The sequence below is a fragment of the Sparus aurata genome, chromosome 8 (assembly GCF_900880675.1).
Source record: "Sparus aurata chromosome 8, fSpaAur1.1, whole genome shotgun sequence".
Taxonomy (NCBI): domain Eukaryota; kingdom Metazoa; phylum Chordata; class Actinopteri; order Spariformes; family Sparidae; genus Sparus; species Sparus aurata.
In genome coordinates this window covers 33,564,681-33,579,748 of record NC_044194.1, presented here as the reverse complement: position 1 = coordinate 33,579,748, position 15,068 = coordinate 33,564,681, and the positions used below count along the sequence as shown (strand labels likewise).

At 40.3% G+C, this 15,068-nt stretch overlaps 1 protein-coding gene across 3 annotated transcripts in view; it reads right to left on the bottom strand.

The window, feature by feature from the left end:
- Positions 1-15,068, bottom strand: part of ano1b (anoctamin 1, calcium activated chloride channel b) — a 99,864-nt gene that overhangs the window by 13,216 nt on the left and 71,580 nt on the right. For all 3 annotated transcript variants that reach the window (XM_030426387.1, XM_030426388.1, XM_030426390.1), the window contains 6 exons: positions 8,785-8,859; positions 6,234-6,302; positions 5,900-6,101; positions 4,713-4,824; positions 4,463-4,520; positions 3,158-3,258 (listed from right to left, as the gene is read on the bottom strand). In XM_030426387.1, the coding sequence (XP_030282247.1) occupies positions 3,158-3,258; positions 4,463-4,520; positions 4,713-4,824; positions 5,900-6,101; positions 6,234-6,302; positions 8,785-8,859 (617 nt within the window). The remainder of the gene's footprint in view (positions 1-3,157; positions 3,259-4,462; positions 4,521-4,712; positions 4,825-5,899; positions 6,102-6,233; positions 6,303-8,784; positions 8,860-15,068) is intronic.

Here is a 15,068-nt window from a genome sequence, read left to right as displayed (position 1 = left end):
AAGGTTTGAAAACCTTGTATCATTTTCCTTCCACTTCACAGTTATGCACCAATTTGTGTTGGTCTATCACATGAAATCCCATTAAAATACAATTACAATTGTGGTTGTAACGTGACAAAATGTGGAAACGTTCAAGAGGGGTGAATACTTTTGCAAGCCACTGTATATGTTTCCAACTGAACTGTGCACTTACAAAAGGCATTTTAAGGAAAAGCATTTTTAAAAATCAAAATAGAATTAAAAATCCCAAATGCTTAGCCTGGCGGGGGGTCAACCTTAAACCTGGCGAAAACCCTGATATGCAATGCTAACCCCACTTTTAATTTTACTGGCTAGTTTTAAAAAGCTATTCCCGCAAGACTTAGCTAGGCTAGCTCCTCAGCCTAGGCTTAAACATGTGATAGACATCTCTACCTAATAATAGCACTTCCAGGCTACATACACTAGTATTTAGTAATGCAAAATTGGTAACTTAATAGACAGCTTGCTATATTAGCTACCTACCTCACACAGCAGTAGGATGCCGGGTTGCACCTCAGTCAGTATAAAGTCCCCACTGACATGTGACCATTTCAGAGAGAGTGTGTCTAAAATTGAATACTGGATGGAATGGACTTATTTTAGCAACGGGAATGTGTTCTTAAAACTTAAGTTACCATCTATCTAGCTGCTATCAATTTATTCCATCATTTACTAAATACAATGAATCTAACTGACCTAGCCTAAGTTGTAATTTGAAAATAAAATCTAGAAAGTTTATTAGCCCATCAGCCGTTTGCAAAAAAGAAATAAATTAATGAATTCAAAAAAACAGAAAATATGGTCTAATGGCCATACAAAGTATATTGAGCATAAACAGGGTTTAACTTGTTGAGACCATAAAATGACTCTGGGAAAGCTTGCATGCCTTAATTGGAATCAATATTCTCCACCCAATGGCAGCAGTTTAGTGTGTTTTTCCACCCAAAAAAGCACTTGTGTTTAACCAACCACGAGGGCACTTAAGCACGCGTTTATACCACCCAAGACTTGAGGGCAGGTTATCATGTTTTGCCAACCGGGAGTGCGCTTAAACTTGTTTTAACCACCCAAGAGAGTTTTCATTTTCAGCTAAGAGGGCAGTTTAGTGTGTTTTGCCAATGAGGAGGGCACTTTAAAGACGCCCTTTTGCCACTCAAGTGGACAGTTTATCATGTTTTAACCAGCCAAGAGGGCAGTTTAGTGTTTGTTCCACCCAAGAGGGCAGTTTAGTGTGTTTTGCCAACCAGGAGGGCACTTTAGCACGCGTTTTTGCCTCCCAAGAGGGCACTTTAGCGTGTGTCTTTGCCACCCAAGAGGGCACATTAGCACGTGTTTTTGCGACCCAAGAGGGCACATTAGCACGTGTTTTTGCCACCCAAGAGGGCACTTTAGCACACGTTTTTGCCACCCAAGAGGGCACTTTAGCACACATTTTTGCCTCCCAAGAGGGCACTTTAGCACACATTTTTGCCTCCCAAGAGGGCACATTAGCACGCGTTTTTGCCACCCAAGAGGGCAGTTGTATTTTGCCAACCAGGTGGGCACTTTAGCATGCGTTTTTGCCTTCCAAGAGGGCACTTTAGGGCGCGTTTTTCAACAACTGGGCCACAATGGGGGGGCGACCGCCCCCTCTGCCCCCCTCTTGTGCACATCACTGCCCAAGACCATCTGTGAACAGATTCAAAGCCTCTGTCCATGGGATGCCCGCTCTACCAACTGAGCTAAACAGTGCCCCAGGACAATCATTTTACCAATAACTATAATGTTTTGAGCATTAACACTGATGAAAGACAAGATTCTGTAAACGGTGGCACTAAGCACACGTTGTGTTCTAGAGCTACGTCTGCATGTTAGGAAATGTATATTGATGAGTTTGGATTTAAAATCGAAATTGTGACACCCTTGGTAACGAGTAATCTAACACATCAATATTTCCAAACCAGTAATCAGATATTAAATGACCTATTCACTCATTCACTGTGCATTACTATTATTTTTGTCATTTTCCTCAGTAAGAATATACATTTTTTAGGGCTGTGAAACGATTATTTTTTTTAATCGTGATTAATCGCATTTTGTCCACAGTTAACGGGCAAATATGCTTGCTTTGTTAAAATGTTTATTCAACACTTCAAATCATGCAGGAAAATAAAACGCTCAAAAAATATCCAATCACCCTTAATGGGATCATACATGGTGAGGTCTGCTTTTGGCTTGGGGGGGGGGGCTCTCTGCATCTGCCGTGTGTTTGGCTTGGAAATGATATTTGAGATTCGACGTACTTCAATGGTAACTCATTTCATGTCAACAGTACGTGCAGATAACGTTTGTACTATCGACCGAACCATCTGGCAGTGTTTTGAAAGTGAATTTGCCGTTCATAAGTCCTTTCTCCATTTACCATCACTTTCGCTTTTCAGTCCACCGTGTTTTTCCCGAACGCCAACCCTGCTAATTCTTCTTCTAATTCCCTTTCTTATTCTTCGGCCGTAAATCAAACAATGCGCGTTCCTTTGTTTTTTTAATACCAAGTGTTAATCGCGCATTAAAAAAATTAACGGCGTTAAAAGGATGTCGCGTTAACAGGCGATTAACGCATTAACTTTGACAGTCCTAATATTTTTGCTTTCTTCTTGCATCTCGTGGGAGTGATGTATGCGACAAGTCACGTTTTTCAGCATGAAGACAACTCACGTGTAACACACAAAGATGGACAACAGCTGGATGGAGAGTTGGCCATCTATAACGTGTTTTCCTAAATGCCATTAATTAGCTTATATGAGCAAGTCTACAATTCGATACCAATATTTTAAACACTCCTGTGGCATTATTGTGTAGAGACATGTTGAAGAAGCTTATTTATGGCCCTGTACATTTCATTTTGGTTTAGACTAAAAATTATATATTTAAAGTTAGTAATTGTTTTTAGTGTGGACAGCCATTTACCTCTGGACAAACATTCCATACTAGGAGAACTTCCATTCCTTGAAATACAATGCTTAAGTCTCTCATCTCAAAAGATGATGCTCTTCCACAGAGCAGTGACTTGAGACCATTTATTTCATGTCCAAGCCTTGTGTATTTAATGACAATTAGAGTTGTAATGATGAGATCGATAAAAGTGATGCATACTTACGGTATTCCAATCTCAAAAAGGTTGTTCTGAATTAGCTGTTTTCCCAGCATGGTGATACTCAGCTGGATACACAGCTCCATTAGACAGCCTCCATGGGCACACTGAAAACAGTCCAGCACAGCATTCTGATATGACCAGTAGGCCTCAAGATACATGACAACATATGACAACATTTATGTAAGTGTTTAAAGGACTGTTGATCAGTACGAAATTATTATTATTAACATGAATAAGTTGGTGAGTTAATTTTACAGCTGTGTTGGATAAAACTGGTGTTGATGCTGATGCAGTGCGATCTTTTCAACAGCTGGATAGATGGGTGACCCCATGGTTATTACCTTAGCTTACTTTAAAGTTCCCTGTTTCACCCATTAAATGTGTGGTATCCAGTCACAAACTAGTACTTTGATCCTGGCTGAGGTTGGTAAACTAACTTGCCTGTGTGAGCCGCTATCAACTTGGAGATGACCTCTCATCTGTCTACTCGTTCTGTGTTGGATCTAACTTTCTTTTCACATGGTTGGTGTGTTCACTGAGGAGCAATGGTTCTTTGCTGTGAATGTAAATGTATCCATAACTGAAATCAGTCTTTATTAGTCTAATCAGTCTTATCTACTGATCTCATCTCACCAGAACTGTTTTGATGTTTTCAGTCTCGATCATTGGCATAATTTATTATAAATAGGTCAGAATTCAGCAGTTCTCCACCTACCAACAGATATTACTGACTAACTTTCAGCCAAATTCTGCAAAAGAATAAAATAAATCACAGGATTTGGTATTTATTAATAACACTGTTCGATATAGTATAGTATAGTAACTATGTTTAATCTCTATTCATTTCACATTAGTTTGAATTAAATTCATAGTTAAATTTTTGTCTAAAATTGTCAAATTGGGGGAAAGGAGAAGGTGAAGGCTTTCGTTAGTGTCTGCAGCGCTGTGGCTTTTTCCTGGTGGCAGTAACAATGTAAACCCTGAGTACACATCGAACTCAAAAGGGCATATCGAAAGGACATTATTATTAAAACATTTTATTTTTAGCACCAATGTGTTTATGTTTTATGAAACATTCAACAATCTGTACATGAAAATAATATAAACTACAAAATAGAAAAACGTAGTTTATTTCAGTTGGTAACCTTCTGTACACCGGTTACGAATGAAGAATGTACATGTGTCAACACAGAGGAGCACAAGGATGTTTATTGTTGTTAAGAGCATATAAAAAGCACCTTAAGTCTAATGTCAGTGTGTGGTTTTAAAATATTTTTCTCAAATAATGTATAAAAGTGTAAACTTTACCTCTTCCATTCTGTAGGATTCAAACACATACAGGTAGTTGCCTGGTCTGCCTACAAGTCTGGAAGTGAATGAAACGGTTAAGACCAGACATAAAATAATTTCCCAGTCTGGCAAGTAATTCTATTCTATTCTATCGTCAAACTGTTATTGTTATCGTTGTTTATTCGAAAATATTTAAGATTGGTTAAATATATCATAATGAAAGAAGAAGTGACAGGGAAACCAACTGAAAGCAAAAGAAGTTACTAACCTTCCCCTGAAGAAAGCAATGTAGATGATGGGGCTGAAAGCATTGACAAACTTCAGAATGAAAGTCTTGAAGATGAGTCGTTCCTCAAAACTCTTGTCTGTTTTAGGAACCTCTAAAATGAATACAGACAATTACTTTGATTCTTTTTGGCATTTGCATTGAAAATCAGGCACAACTTTTCCTTCTGAACTAAATGTATCCATAGAAACAATTCATAAGTCGCTGCCTCCCTCACAAAGCAAGTTCATTTTAGATATTCTGTCTGTCATCCAAAATAGATGAGTCTGGCTATAAACTGGCCCTTTTTTTTAAATTAACAACAGTTCTACATATTAAGGTTGGGACAAAGAACATATGAAATGGACAACATACATTACATAATATACCACTGTGTGAGTGCAATGAACAAGTATTCAAAGGGGAAAACAACACAACAATCGCTAACTAGGGATGTATTTCTCCAATCCATTTTCTCCGACCCAAAGTTTAATTGACTTCAGGGAAGAAAGTCAACTCCATGACCTTACAGGTAGATTTTTCCCATTAAAGTGTGTTTACAGGTCCTGGCTAATGCTACTGCATTTGTGAAAAAGGTTGAATAAAGCTTTTGGTTGCTCTTGAGGAAGCTGCATGCAATCTGATAAACTGCTTCCAATGCCTCCATTGTGGCAATTCACTTCAAAACACCATTTCTGAAGCGATACCATTGTTATGACATGCCAAGTGTTCTTTGTAGTAAGCACGTAATGTTACATTACATCTGATGATTTGTTACAGTAACCTAGGATTTACATCTACCACAGTTGTGTTACACTCAGAAACTGTGTTGAGTACCTATTGGCAGAAAACAGGAATTCACTTGACTGTGCAACGCAGTCTGTACCTGTGTGAAATAGCTACATACATACCAAATAAAAACCATGCATCAGCACAATGATCAAATTGTGGTTCTACAAAATCATGAACACAACTTCAAAAGGCACCTTGCTTGGCTCGGACAGCATTTAGCAAACAATACCATGTCAGATACTTTCAGTTTGTGGACGTCTTTTTCTTTTCTGCACAGTATACAGATTATTTTGTTATCCGCAAGGAACAGCCATAGCAATGTGTACATGCATATCCCAATATTATATCAGGTACATTTGACAAAAACAATCACCAGTTGTACACCTAACCCAACGTACCTAGTACAGTGAGCCATCGTGCCACAGCGCCATACACCTCGTCCAGTATGAGGATGACCACCAGGTTGATGATGGCTGCAGTAGTTTTGACCGTTAGTTGTACATGATTCCGTGTGATTGGATTGGAGCTCATATGAAGAGCAGCTTTGGTGGAGATCCGGTAGAGGATCACACCAAACACAATGGCAAACGTAACACCAATCTGACAATGTAAAGATTTTCAGGGTTATAAACAGATTACACAGACTGTGAGGGAAAAGTGACAATAACTCCACACCCTTTCAGTAAATCATCAGTGATGTACAGTAAGTGCTGAGAATCAGGTTATTCTTACCATTAACAGCATCATGACAATGTTCGTCATGTAGGCAGGTAGGCGGTCACGACATGAGAGTTTTTCTATCTGAAAATAAAAGTATAATGAAAAAAGGTTTATAATTTCAACATATTTACAAGGGACTGTAGGTTACAGTCCCTATTTCTCTGATTGAAGAGATTATCTCTCTACCTAGCTACAGATATATATACAGTTTTACATTTTAGGGCAATTTGCAGACCCTTTCTTTCAAGTTGGCCCAAATGTACAACTCTAGCGCTCTTACACAGCAGAAAGTGGATCATTTTTGTTGTCCATCTGCTTGCGGGCAAGAGGGATTAAGCTTAATCACCTGATTGCACTCCTCCCCCATTTTCCGGCCTAAACCTGCATAGACCCTAATGCACTTTGAGGCCATGCATCTCTCCTATTCTCTCCACAAATCTCACGGGTAGCAGAAACGCTGTCTAGAGTAATAGCCATTGCAGGCCCGGCAACTCAAGCTGCTCAAAGAGTCACACTGCAGAGCCTCCCGGACCAACCCTTGGTCTCAATGCGGAACTGCAGGGGCTCTCACATGAGACCAGAGTCTCTTGGCGACTTTAAAAAATGTGCAATGAGGATACCACAGTCCTCAGAACGCATGCACCTACCCACACGGGCTGCTTTAAAGGCAGCCGCCATTCTTTTAAGGGTCAATAGAGCCTTCCCTCTGTCCAACTGCTCCTGTAGGTAAAGCAGGATTGCCTGAGATCCACGCTTGATTTGGCCTGCAACATAACTCCAATGGTATATGTATGCTGTCTAGATGGGGCTCATGCCCCCTGAAGGATCCTTACCACAGTCTGCGGCAGGTCCATTTCCAGGAGGCCGATCCTTTTAAGGGCCAGGCCTAAAGCCAAAGGCTCTGGGGAATGGGAAGAAACAGAGCCCTTTGTGCCTGTAAAAGTAGATCCTTCCAGACCTGGCGCCCCTATGGCGATGCCAGATATCAGTGGTTGGAGGTTAAAGGACCAGACCACGTGAGGCCAGTTCAGGGCTACCAGGACAAACTGCAATTCCCCTATCCAAATCCTGTGCAGGTGGGCAGAAAGGAGACCAATAAGGGGAAATCAATACAGAAGGCCTTTAGGCCATTGACCGGCCAAGGTGTTGATTTCAAGGGGTGAGTCGTCTCTCCTCAGGGAGACAAACTGGGAGCAATTGGTTGACTCCCTGGAGGCAAACATTCCTGCCACCACTCTCCTCTCTGAGTGGAGCCTCCATTCTCCTGTGCTCGGACCCCCTCTGGACAGGTAGTCTGCTGCATGATTCTCCAGCCCAGGCCCCTGTACTGCCTTGAGGGATTTAAGATGCAGAAATGCCGCCAGCCACAGCTCATATGCCAGTCTGCAAAGGTGAGGGGGGCCAAGGACTCTCTGCCTGTAGATGTAAGAAACTGCAACCATGCTACAGCATATGGCGACCTTGCAGGTGTGGCAGAAAATTCTGATAAACACTGAGATCCTGTTGAAGCATATTCATTTCAGAAGATAAAAGTTTGACTCGGTTCCCTTTTCAGTTTGTATCACGATTTTTGACCCACGGTTCGATACAAACCTCGATTTTTGTTTTTTTTTAAATTTAACATTTTATTTATGTAACATTTCAATAACTTCTGTATATGATACTCGTCTGATAGTATCAGAGGCACAGTATTGGCAAACTGAACCAGTGTGAATGGATGAGCCGGCTGCGTGTATGGAGGGTGTGTGTATCGGATGGTCTATTAACTGCACAGGTCCCCCCTCAACTTAATAAAGGGAAATGTCCCACAAAGCAACTTTGCAGAACCAAAGTAAGGTAACATAGTAACTGTAACTGTCTTCGGCAATGAAGTAAAAAATATGCTGTATGTGGAGAAGTGTATGTCCTCCTGTCCTTCCTCCCATCTGTCCTAATGACTCCTCATCACAAAAAATCACTGCGATGGTCAGCCCTCCTGACCGGGACTTCAGTGAACTTTCCCCCGGAAAACAGCCTCTTTCCTCGCGAGTGTGGAGCGACCTGTTTACTGATGGCGATTATGTAATTATGTAATTCAGAGCGAAAAACATAACTTTGTTTCTTTCCAGGATGTTTGGTGTGTCAGGATCTCAATCACGACACATTATAACAGCTAATTATAACTTATCCATGGGTTTAGATTGACAGGGGGACACTGGGGAAGCACCTTAAAAGCACACACACGTCATCATCATGACGTGTACCGTCACGTCTCTTTAGGAGCCACAGCGCCAGCTTTCTGAGTGAATTACACAGTGGTTTGTCTTTACTCCAGTGGTGCTCTGCTCTGTGTGAACGACCAACGGCGGAGAACTGGCAAACCACCGCTGTGGTGTTAATGTGGTGTCGCTGTGTAAAAGGAGCTACTTATAGCTCACAGGGCTGGATCTGGACTGGAAGTTGTGTCGCGATTCTGCCTTCTCACACTGTGAGACAGGTTTGTAGATCTGATTGTCGCAATTTCAGTTTTGACATGTGTATCGTTACAGCCATAGCAAATATGTAAGCACTACCTTATAATTACCTTGTGCTGTGATTTGCGATCTTTGCTCAGAGATTTTTGCATGACCTGGAATTCATATTCGGCCCTGGGGTGGTCCTGTGATGGTGACATGACACACACACAGTAAAACAAATAGAGAAGCAGTTAAAGTATAATTACCATGATATGTGTCTATGGTAAAAAAAAAGATTGGTCTGCCCAAGAACTGTTTAATTATTGTTGAACACAATGCACTTATCATATCACACTAATGTGACCTACAAAAAAAAACTCAACTAAACCAAGTCTAAAGAATGAAAGTGCGAATACACTTCATCACAGTTTCTCAAAATACTCGCTATTCAGTGGTGTGCAGGTTTACTTAATATCGATAAAGTGATTTAAGAGAGAAAGAGAGAAAGATCTAAGTACACTTCCAGTCAACCTCTTCATCCTCTTCACTCCCAGACACACCTGACAGGTGCCACTTGTTTTGTCTTGCTAACATGCCATTTAAAGTTGTAGTCTGTAACTATTTTTGGTTATATTTGCTAAAATGTCATTATGATCTGAGAGTAGAATAAGACACAGGTCAGCTGTGTAAAAATCCATTGTCTGGGCGCGCAGGTGGTCAAGTGGTTAGAGCGCATGCCATAAATGCAGCCGACCCTGGTTCGATTCCGGCCGGAGGTCCTTTGCTGCATGTCACATCCCCTTCTCTCTCCCATATTTCCTATCTGTCTACTGCTTAATAAAGGCGTCTATGCCAAAAAAAAAATCCATTCTGTGGCTCCACCCAGTGGCAGTAATTTGAGTTGCAAAAATCTACCGCTCCCGGGTAAATACAACCGATCAGGGCCACTTTCATGCCCAAATTGTAAACTAGTGTTGTCACGATACCAAAATTTTGACTTCGGTACGATACCTACTTTAAATATCTATACCTGTACTGAAATGATACCACAGCGGAAAACTAGATCATCATCAAAAGTAGTGGACTAAAATATCAGATGACAGAATGTGGAAATTAAAATGATTTATTCCCTTTTATTAATAAAAACACTTCAAAAGTCGAAATAAAAAAAATTATTTTGTAAAAGCTGCTGAGCTTTATAGCTTCTGTATCCAAGAAGACAAGTGTCTTCTTGTTTTGGTAATTTGTCTTGTTCGCTCTCAGAGATTATTAAATAACCTGATTTTCCATTAAAGCTCAGTGCTTGTAGCAGAAAAAATTAACAGCACATTAACTACAATGTTATTCAGCATAAAGATAATGAACTTCAATGACATTAACTGTAAGTCTGGGGATTCATAAAATAAAATAATACTTTATTCGTCCCACAAAGGGGAAATTTGCAGTTTGTATTTCATGTTGATAAAGTTCAAATCCTGGATTATCAGCCTGCAAACTACATTAGTGCACTAAAGTACAACACAAATGACCCAGACCTGGTGGAGGTCTGTGCTCTAATCACACCATTTACTAATAATATAAATTACAATATATATTATAAATTATTGACAAAAATGAACATGCTATGACTATAATACTAGTACTGACTGACTTAAAATAGATAATTTATAAGTAGTGTTGTTGATCAGCATACTTGTGAACACAGGCGCATGTTCTGGTAAAGTTCATGTTACCAGTGTGAACGTTGTGTTTGCATACAGAGATGTGTGGAACCACATCGGACTGTTAAACAGTTAGCTTTACCCCTGACTGCCAGAGTGCAGCTCTGTTGTTGAAAAACCTCACTTGACTTCCATCCGGGGGATATTTAACGTTATCTATCGCTAACCTGCAGCTCTGAACTCTTTGAACAAGTCCGCATGTCTGTCAGCTGAAAGTGGCATCAGGGCTCCTGTCGACCGTCCTAGGCTTGTTGAAAAAGCAGACGAAAAAGTGAAATATGGAAATAAATCTGGAAATATTTCGCTTACGTTGCCAACAGAAAGGGCAAGCCCACGGACACCACAAAGCCCGTCTGTAAACAATGTTTTAAATCCGTAATGACCAAGAGAGCCAACACATCTGTCTCACTCTCTGCTCTGTGACTGTCTGTCACCATGAAGCCACACCCACTATGGCTGCAGGCAGTGAGGGAGCAGAGAGAAGCTGCACACAGACACACTGCCCAGCAGTCGCACAAAGTCCATAAAGTATTGTTCTTAACGGCTGGGTACCGCTGTACCTTTCTAGTATTGGTTTACCGTGCAACACTATTGTAAACAATGGCAGAGAACAGACAACAACAACAGAGCCAAAAAAATGCCCCACCACTGCCCACATCAAAGAGAAGAAAGAAAGAAAACAAGGATAATTAAAGCTGCAAGCAGCGATGAACGGGCCCTAACAGTCCAAGCGTGTTGGGGCATGCTGCCGTCGGGCTGTGCTGCTGTTGTGGCATGCTGACGTCGGGGCTTGTTCATACAACACCTTCCGTTGACGCAGTCGTTTCATTTATAATTTAGTGGCTTGCTCCCGCTGGAATGAAATAATGTATCCATGTTCAGGCAGTGAGGCTGAAACTAAGAGGGCTTGAAAGGTGAACAGTTGAAAGGCAGAAAAGCTGAAAAGTAAGAGGGCTGAAATAGATTAAAAAGGTGAACAGTTTCTCTGGCTGTAGATATGTTCGAACAGCAGCAGAGCCAAAGATGAAAATGTTCCCATAAGAAAGAATGGGAAAACGCCTCCAAAATCGCCAAAATATTTATATATTGAGTCACAGGAGACATTGCTGAACTCTGTGATGTCTTTTTTATTTCTGTAGAGTGAAAAAGGAGGGCAGCAGAGCCGGGACAAAACAGATACCTTCTGCTCTCCTCCAGAAAGTTAGGCTCAAAATTAACATTGCGGCTTATGGGGGAGTTGCTGGAGTCCTTATCGCTCTGAGGCTTCTACAGGCAACAATCTACGCCCTACATCTGAAATAAGACCACCAGCTGAAATCCAACAAGATTTCCTACTTTTCTAGGTATATATTGTCTGTGTGACGTAAAAGATGTGGGATCCAAATCAAGCTGAAGAAAATGTTTTCTCCAGTTTTTCTAGCTGCTCTTCAATTCAGCTCCACCTATTGGCCGATTTTTGCACCAAATTTTGCACAAAGCCTCATCGGTAAATGAAGCACAATTATTAACATGTTTGTGATAATCAGACAGTATTTCATTAAAGATATGCAAGACTGTCGGTTTTAAACACAATGTGCAGGAATTTGTTGTTTTATATTTTGGGCGTCTTTTGGTCAATCATAATTCTTTTGGTAAGTTTTTGTTAAGAGGGTCCCCACATGCTACATGCAACGTTTGGTGCAAATCAGTGAAATTCCCTAGGAGGAGTTTGAAAAAGTACATTTTTAATCTGTCACAATTTTTCAAATGTAAAGTTCCCGCAAAAAAGGGCGTGGCCTACACCACACAATTCAGCTGAACTCAGGGAACATGTAGATATAAGGTTTAACAATGTGCTACATATTATGTGGGAGTTATGGGCCGAAAAAATATCCACAGGAGGGCATTGGCAATGATTATGCCAAGTTCCGTGTCAATCAGCCCAACCGATGTGGAGATATAAAATACTTCAATTTCAACCTTGTGGTCATCGGCCAAAATTTTGCACAGAAGCTTGGGGCTCATGGGGAAGTAGAAACCGGAGTTTCATGTCATTCGACCACACCAATGTGGAGATATGCATCACTTACTGTTTTGAACCAAATCTGCAGGAAGTTATCTAATAACTTAAGTATTGTTTAACTTTTTGTCAAGAGAGTCCACAGATGCTGTGTGTAAAATTTGTGCAAATAGGTGAAGTTGCCTGGGAGGAGTTGGAAAAAGTAGGTTTCAACATTTCGCAAATTGCGGGGAAAAACGGAATGGCTGTGGCCTATACCACGAGACTCAGCACCATTCACTGAAAAACATGGATACAAGTTTTTTTGAATGTGTGACAAAGTATATGGGAGTTATAAGCCAAAACGCACTTCCCTTGATTATACCGTCAATAGATTACAACATTTTTCACCAGGTGTGACTTATATTCCAAGTTTGGTGAGTTTTGGGGTATGAGGCGGTGGAAAATGCGATCATTTGGGAAAAAGAAAAATAATAATCATTCAAAAAACAATAGGGACCTAACAGGTGCTCGGGCCCTAAATATCAGAGCATCATTTCAGAGGTGGAGGGAACTGCAGGATTTGCAAGGACTCAAGAGCAATGCAGAGTTTGCTGTTTTTCTGCTGGACAGGTAGGAACCCCTGCTTGATATATGTTTAATTCTATGTTTTAACCACAAGGCAATGGTGGTGGCAGTTGCAGTAATACTCGTAATAGCACAACGATGTCAAGCTACGTAGCTTGTTGCTAAATCTAGCTTGTTAGCTTGTATGCTAACTCCGGTGTTTAGCTTTGTGTTTGTGGCTACTGGTTAGCAAAAGTGTCTTTCAAGTGATCGGGCAGTTATAATAAGTTTGTGTTCAGGACACTCTGAAGTGGTTGAATTGGTGAGAAATAACATGACTCATGCTTCAGAAAGGCAGCATGGTGATAACCTGAATGATTAGCTGGTAACTTTGTCTGCAGCGATGTGAGGAATAGTGATTGTTACTCAGGATATATACAGTGATACGCATGAAGCACTCATCATTTTAATTTAGTTGTATTGGTCAGAAATAGAACAATCAGGGCAGATGTTGTTGTTGTTTTTTTTGAATGTGCCTTCGTTATCTGGTGTCCTCTTGTTACCGTCATTACAAGCCTGCTCATGCACAGCAGGCTCATCTGTGAGGAGGGGCTTTAAAGACATTGCTGCAGCGCAGCATAGAGGAGGAAGGAGGGATCTGGGACCTGTATCATTCATATCTTCTGGCTAGGTCCGCTTTTTTCTCCAAACTCCAGACTGCAGCTTTAATGATCACAACAGTAGGTTCCAGTCATACTCACCACATAAATCACTGGAGGTGTTTTGATATGAAAGATATTAGAAAGGACATATAATAAAGGACAGTGAAGTTGACACTCACAGCTAGAATAAAAGTAAACAGAAGAATAGAAGCTTGAGGTGAACAGTCAAGAAATAAGCACAGCACTGAAAGAGAGGATATATTATAAAATTGTCAAGGCTGATAGCAGCTATAGCTATTAATAATGTAATGAAATACACAATCTGAAAACACTGTGTAGGTGTTCTCTAAACATCACAATTAATGTTGCTCCAGGACGGTAATCAATAAATAATATGAAAATAATAAATGAACTGAAAGGTTCCAAACAGTACTCAAACTTCAATCTCCTGAGTAAGAGGCTTATATGTAACCTACTCAGCCACAGCTTGCTATATGATTTTCATCTATGATTTGTAAGTAGAAATGATGCTCTTGTAACAACATTAGTCATGATGTTCTAGGAACAACACCAACACGAGGACATCAGATAAACAGTAAGGCAACTCCTCATATTCTTCTCATTAAGAATGTGTTATTACAAATAAATTAATTAAAAAATCAGGTGGTAAGTATTCATATGTTTGCATAATTTATGACATGAATGAGTGAAAAGTGTGAGTGCGTGGAATTTTCTTTACGGCAGCCTTTGCTTGTGTAGTTTGTTTCTTGTTCTATTGGACAGTCTTTGGTCCACTAGTAACATTGATAAGAAGCAAAAACAAGCCCTTTATTCTGTAGTGTGATCACTCACATCCGCAGCTGGATAGTGTTCAAAAAAGTGTGCTTATAAAATTGAGAGAAGGTGGACTGGCTACTGCTATGGGCATCACATACACTAATCTTCACTACACATTCTTCTTGGGATTATGACTGTGATTATAGTGTATACACGGAAAGTGTGAACAGAATGCTACAAACAGCTTGCATAATGTTACTCATTATTCAAATACAATGTTTTAGGATTCGATATAAAAACTTTCCTTTATAAGATTATATATTGTCCTGTCACAAAGACAGTTATATAAAAATGAGTAAAAAAAAAAAACATGCATACAAGTTTCCTGAATAATCAGGTGTTGAAGAATGGTCGCTGGTTTGAGGATGGAGAATGTTGGAGAGAGGTATACGTTCAACAGCTATAGACATGTTTGTCTGTTGCAAACTTTGTGCGAACACCACTACACTTTCAGGCTAATTGAAATGACCTATCATGATTTATTTTGCTAACCTTATAGACTAAGTTCCCAACTCGTCGCTTTTACATCTCCCAGCTGAAACTATGGGAGATGTCATGTCATGTATTACAAAGTAGTATTATGAGCCAGGACGGACTGTGACTGCTAATTAGCATACTAACTTTAGTAGAGACTCTCTGCTTCACAC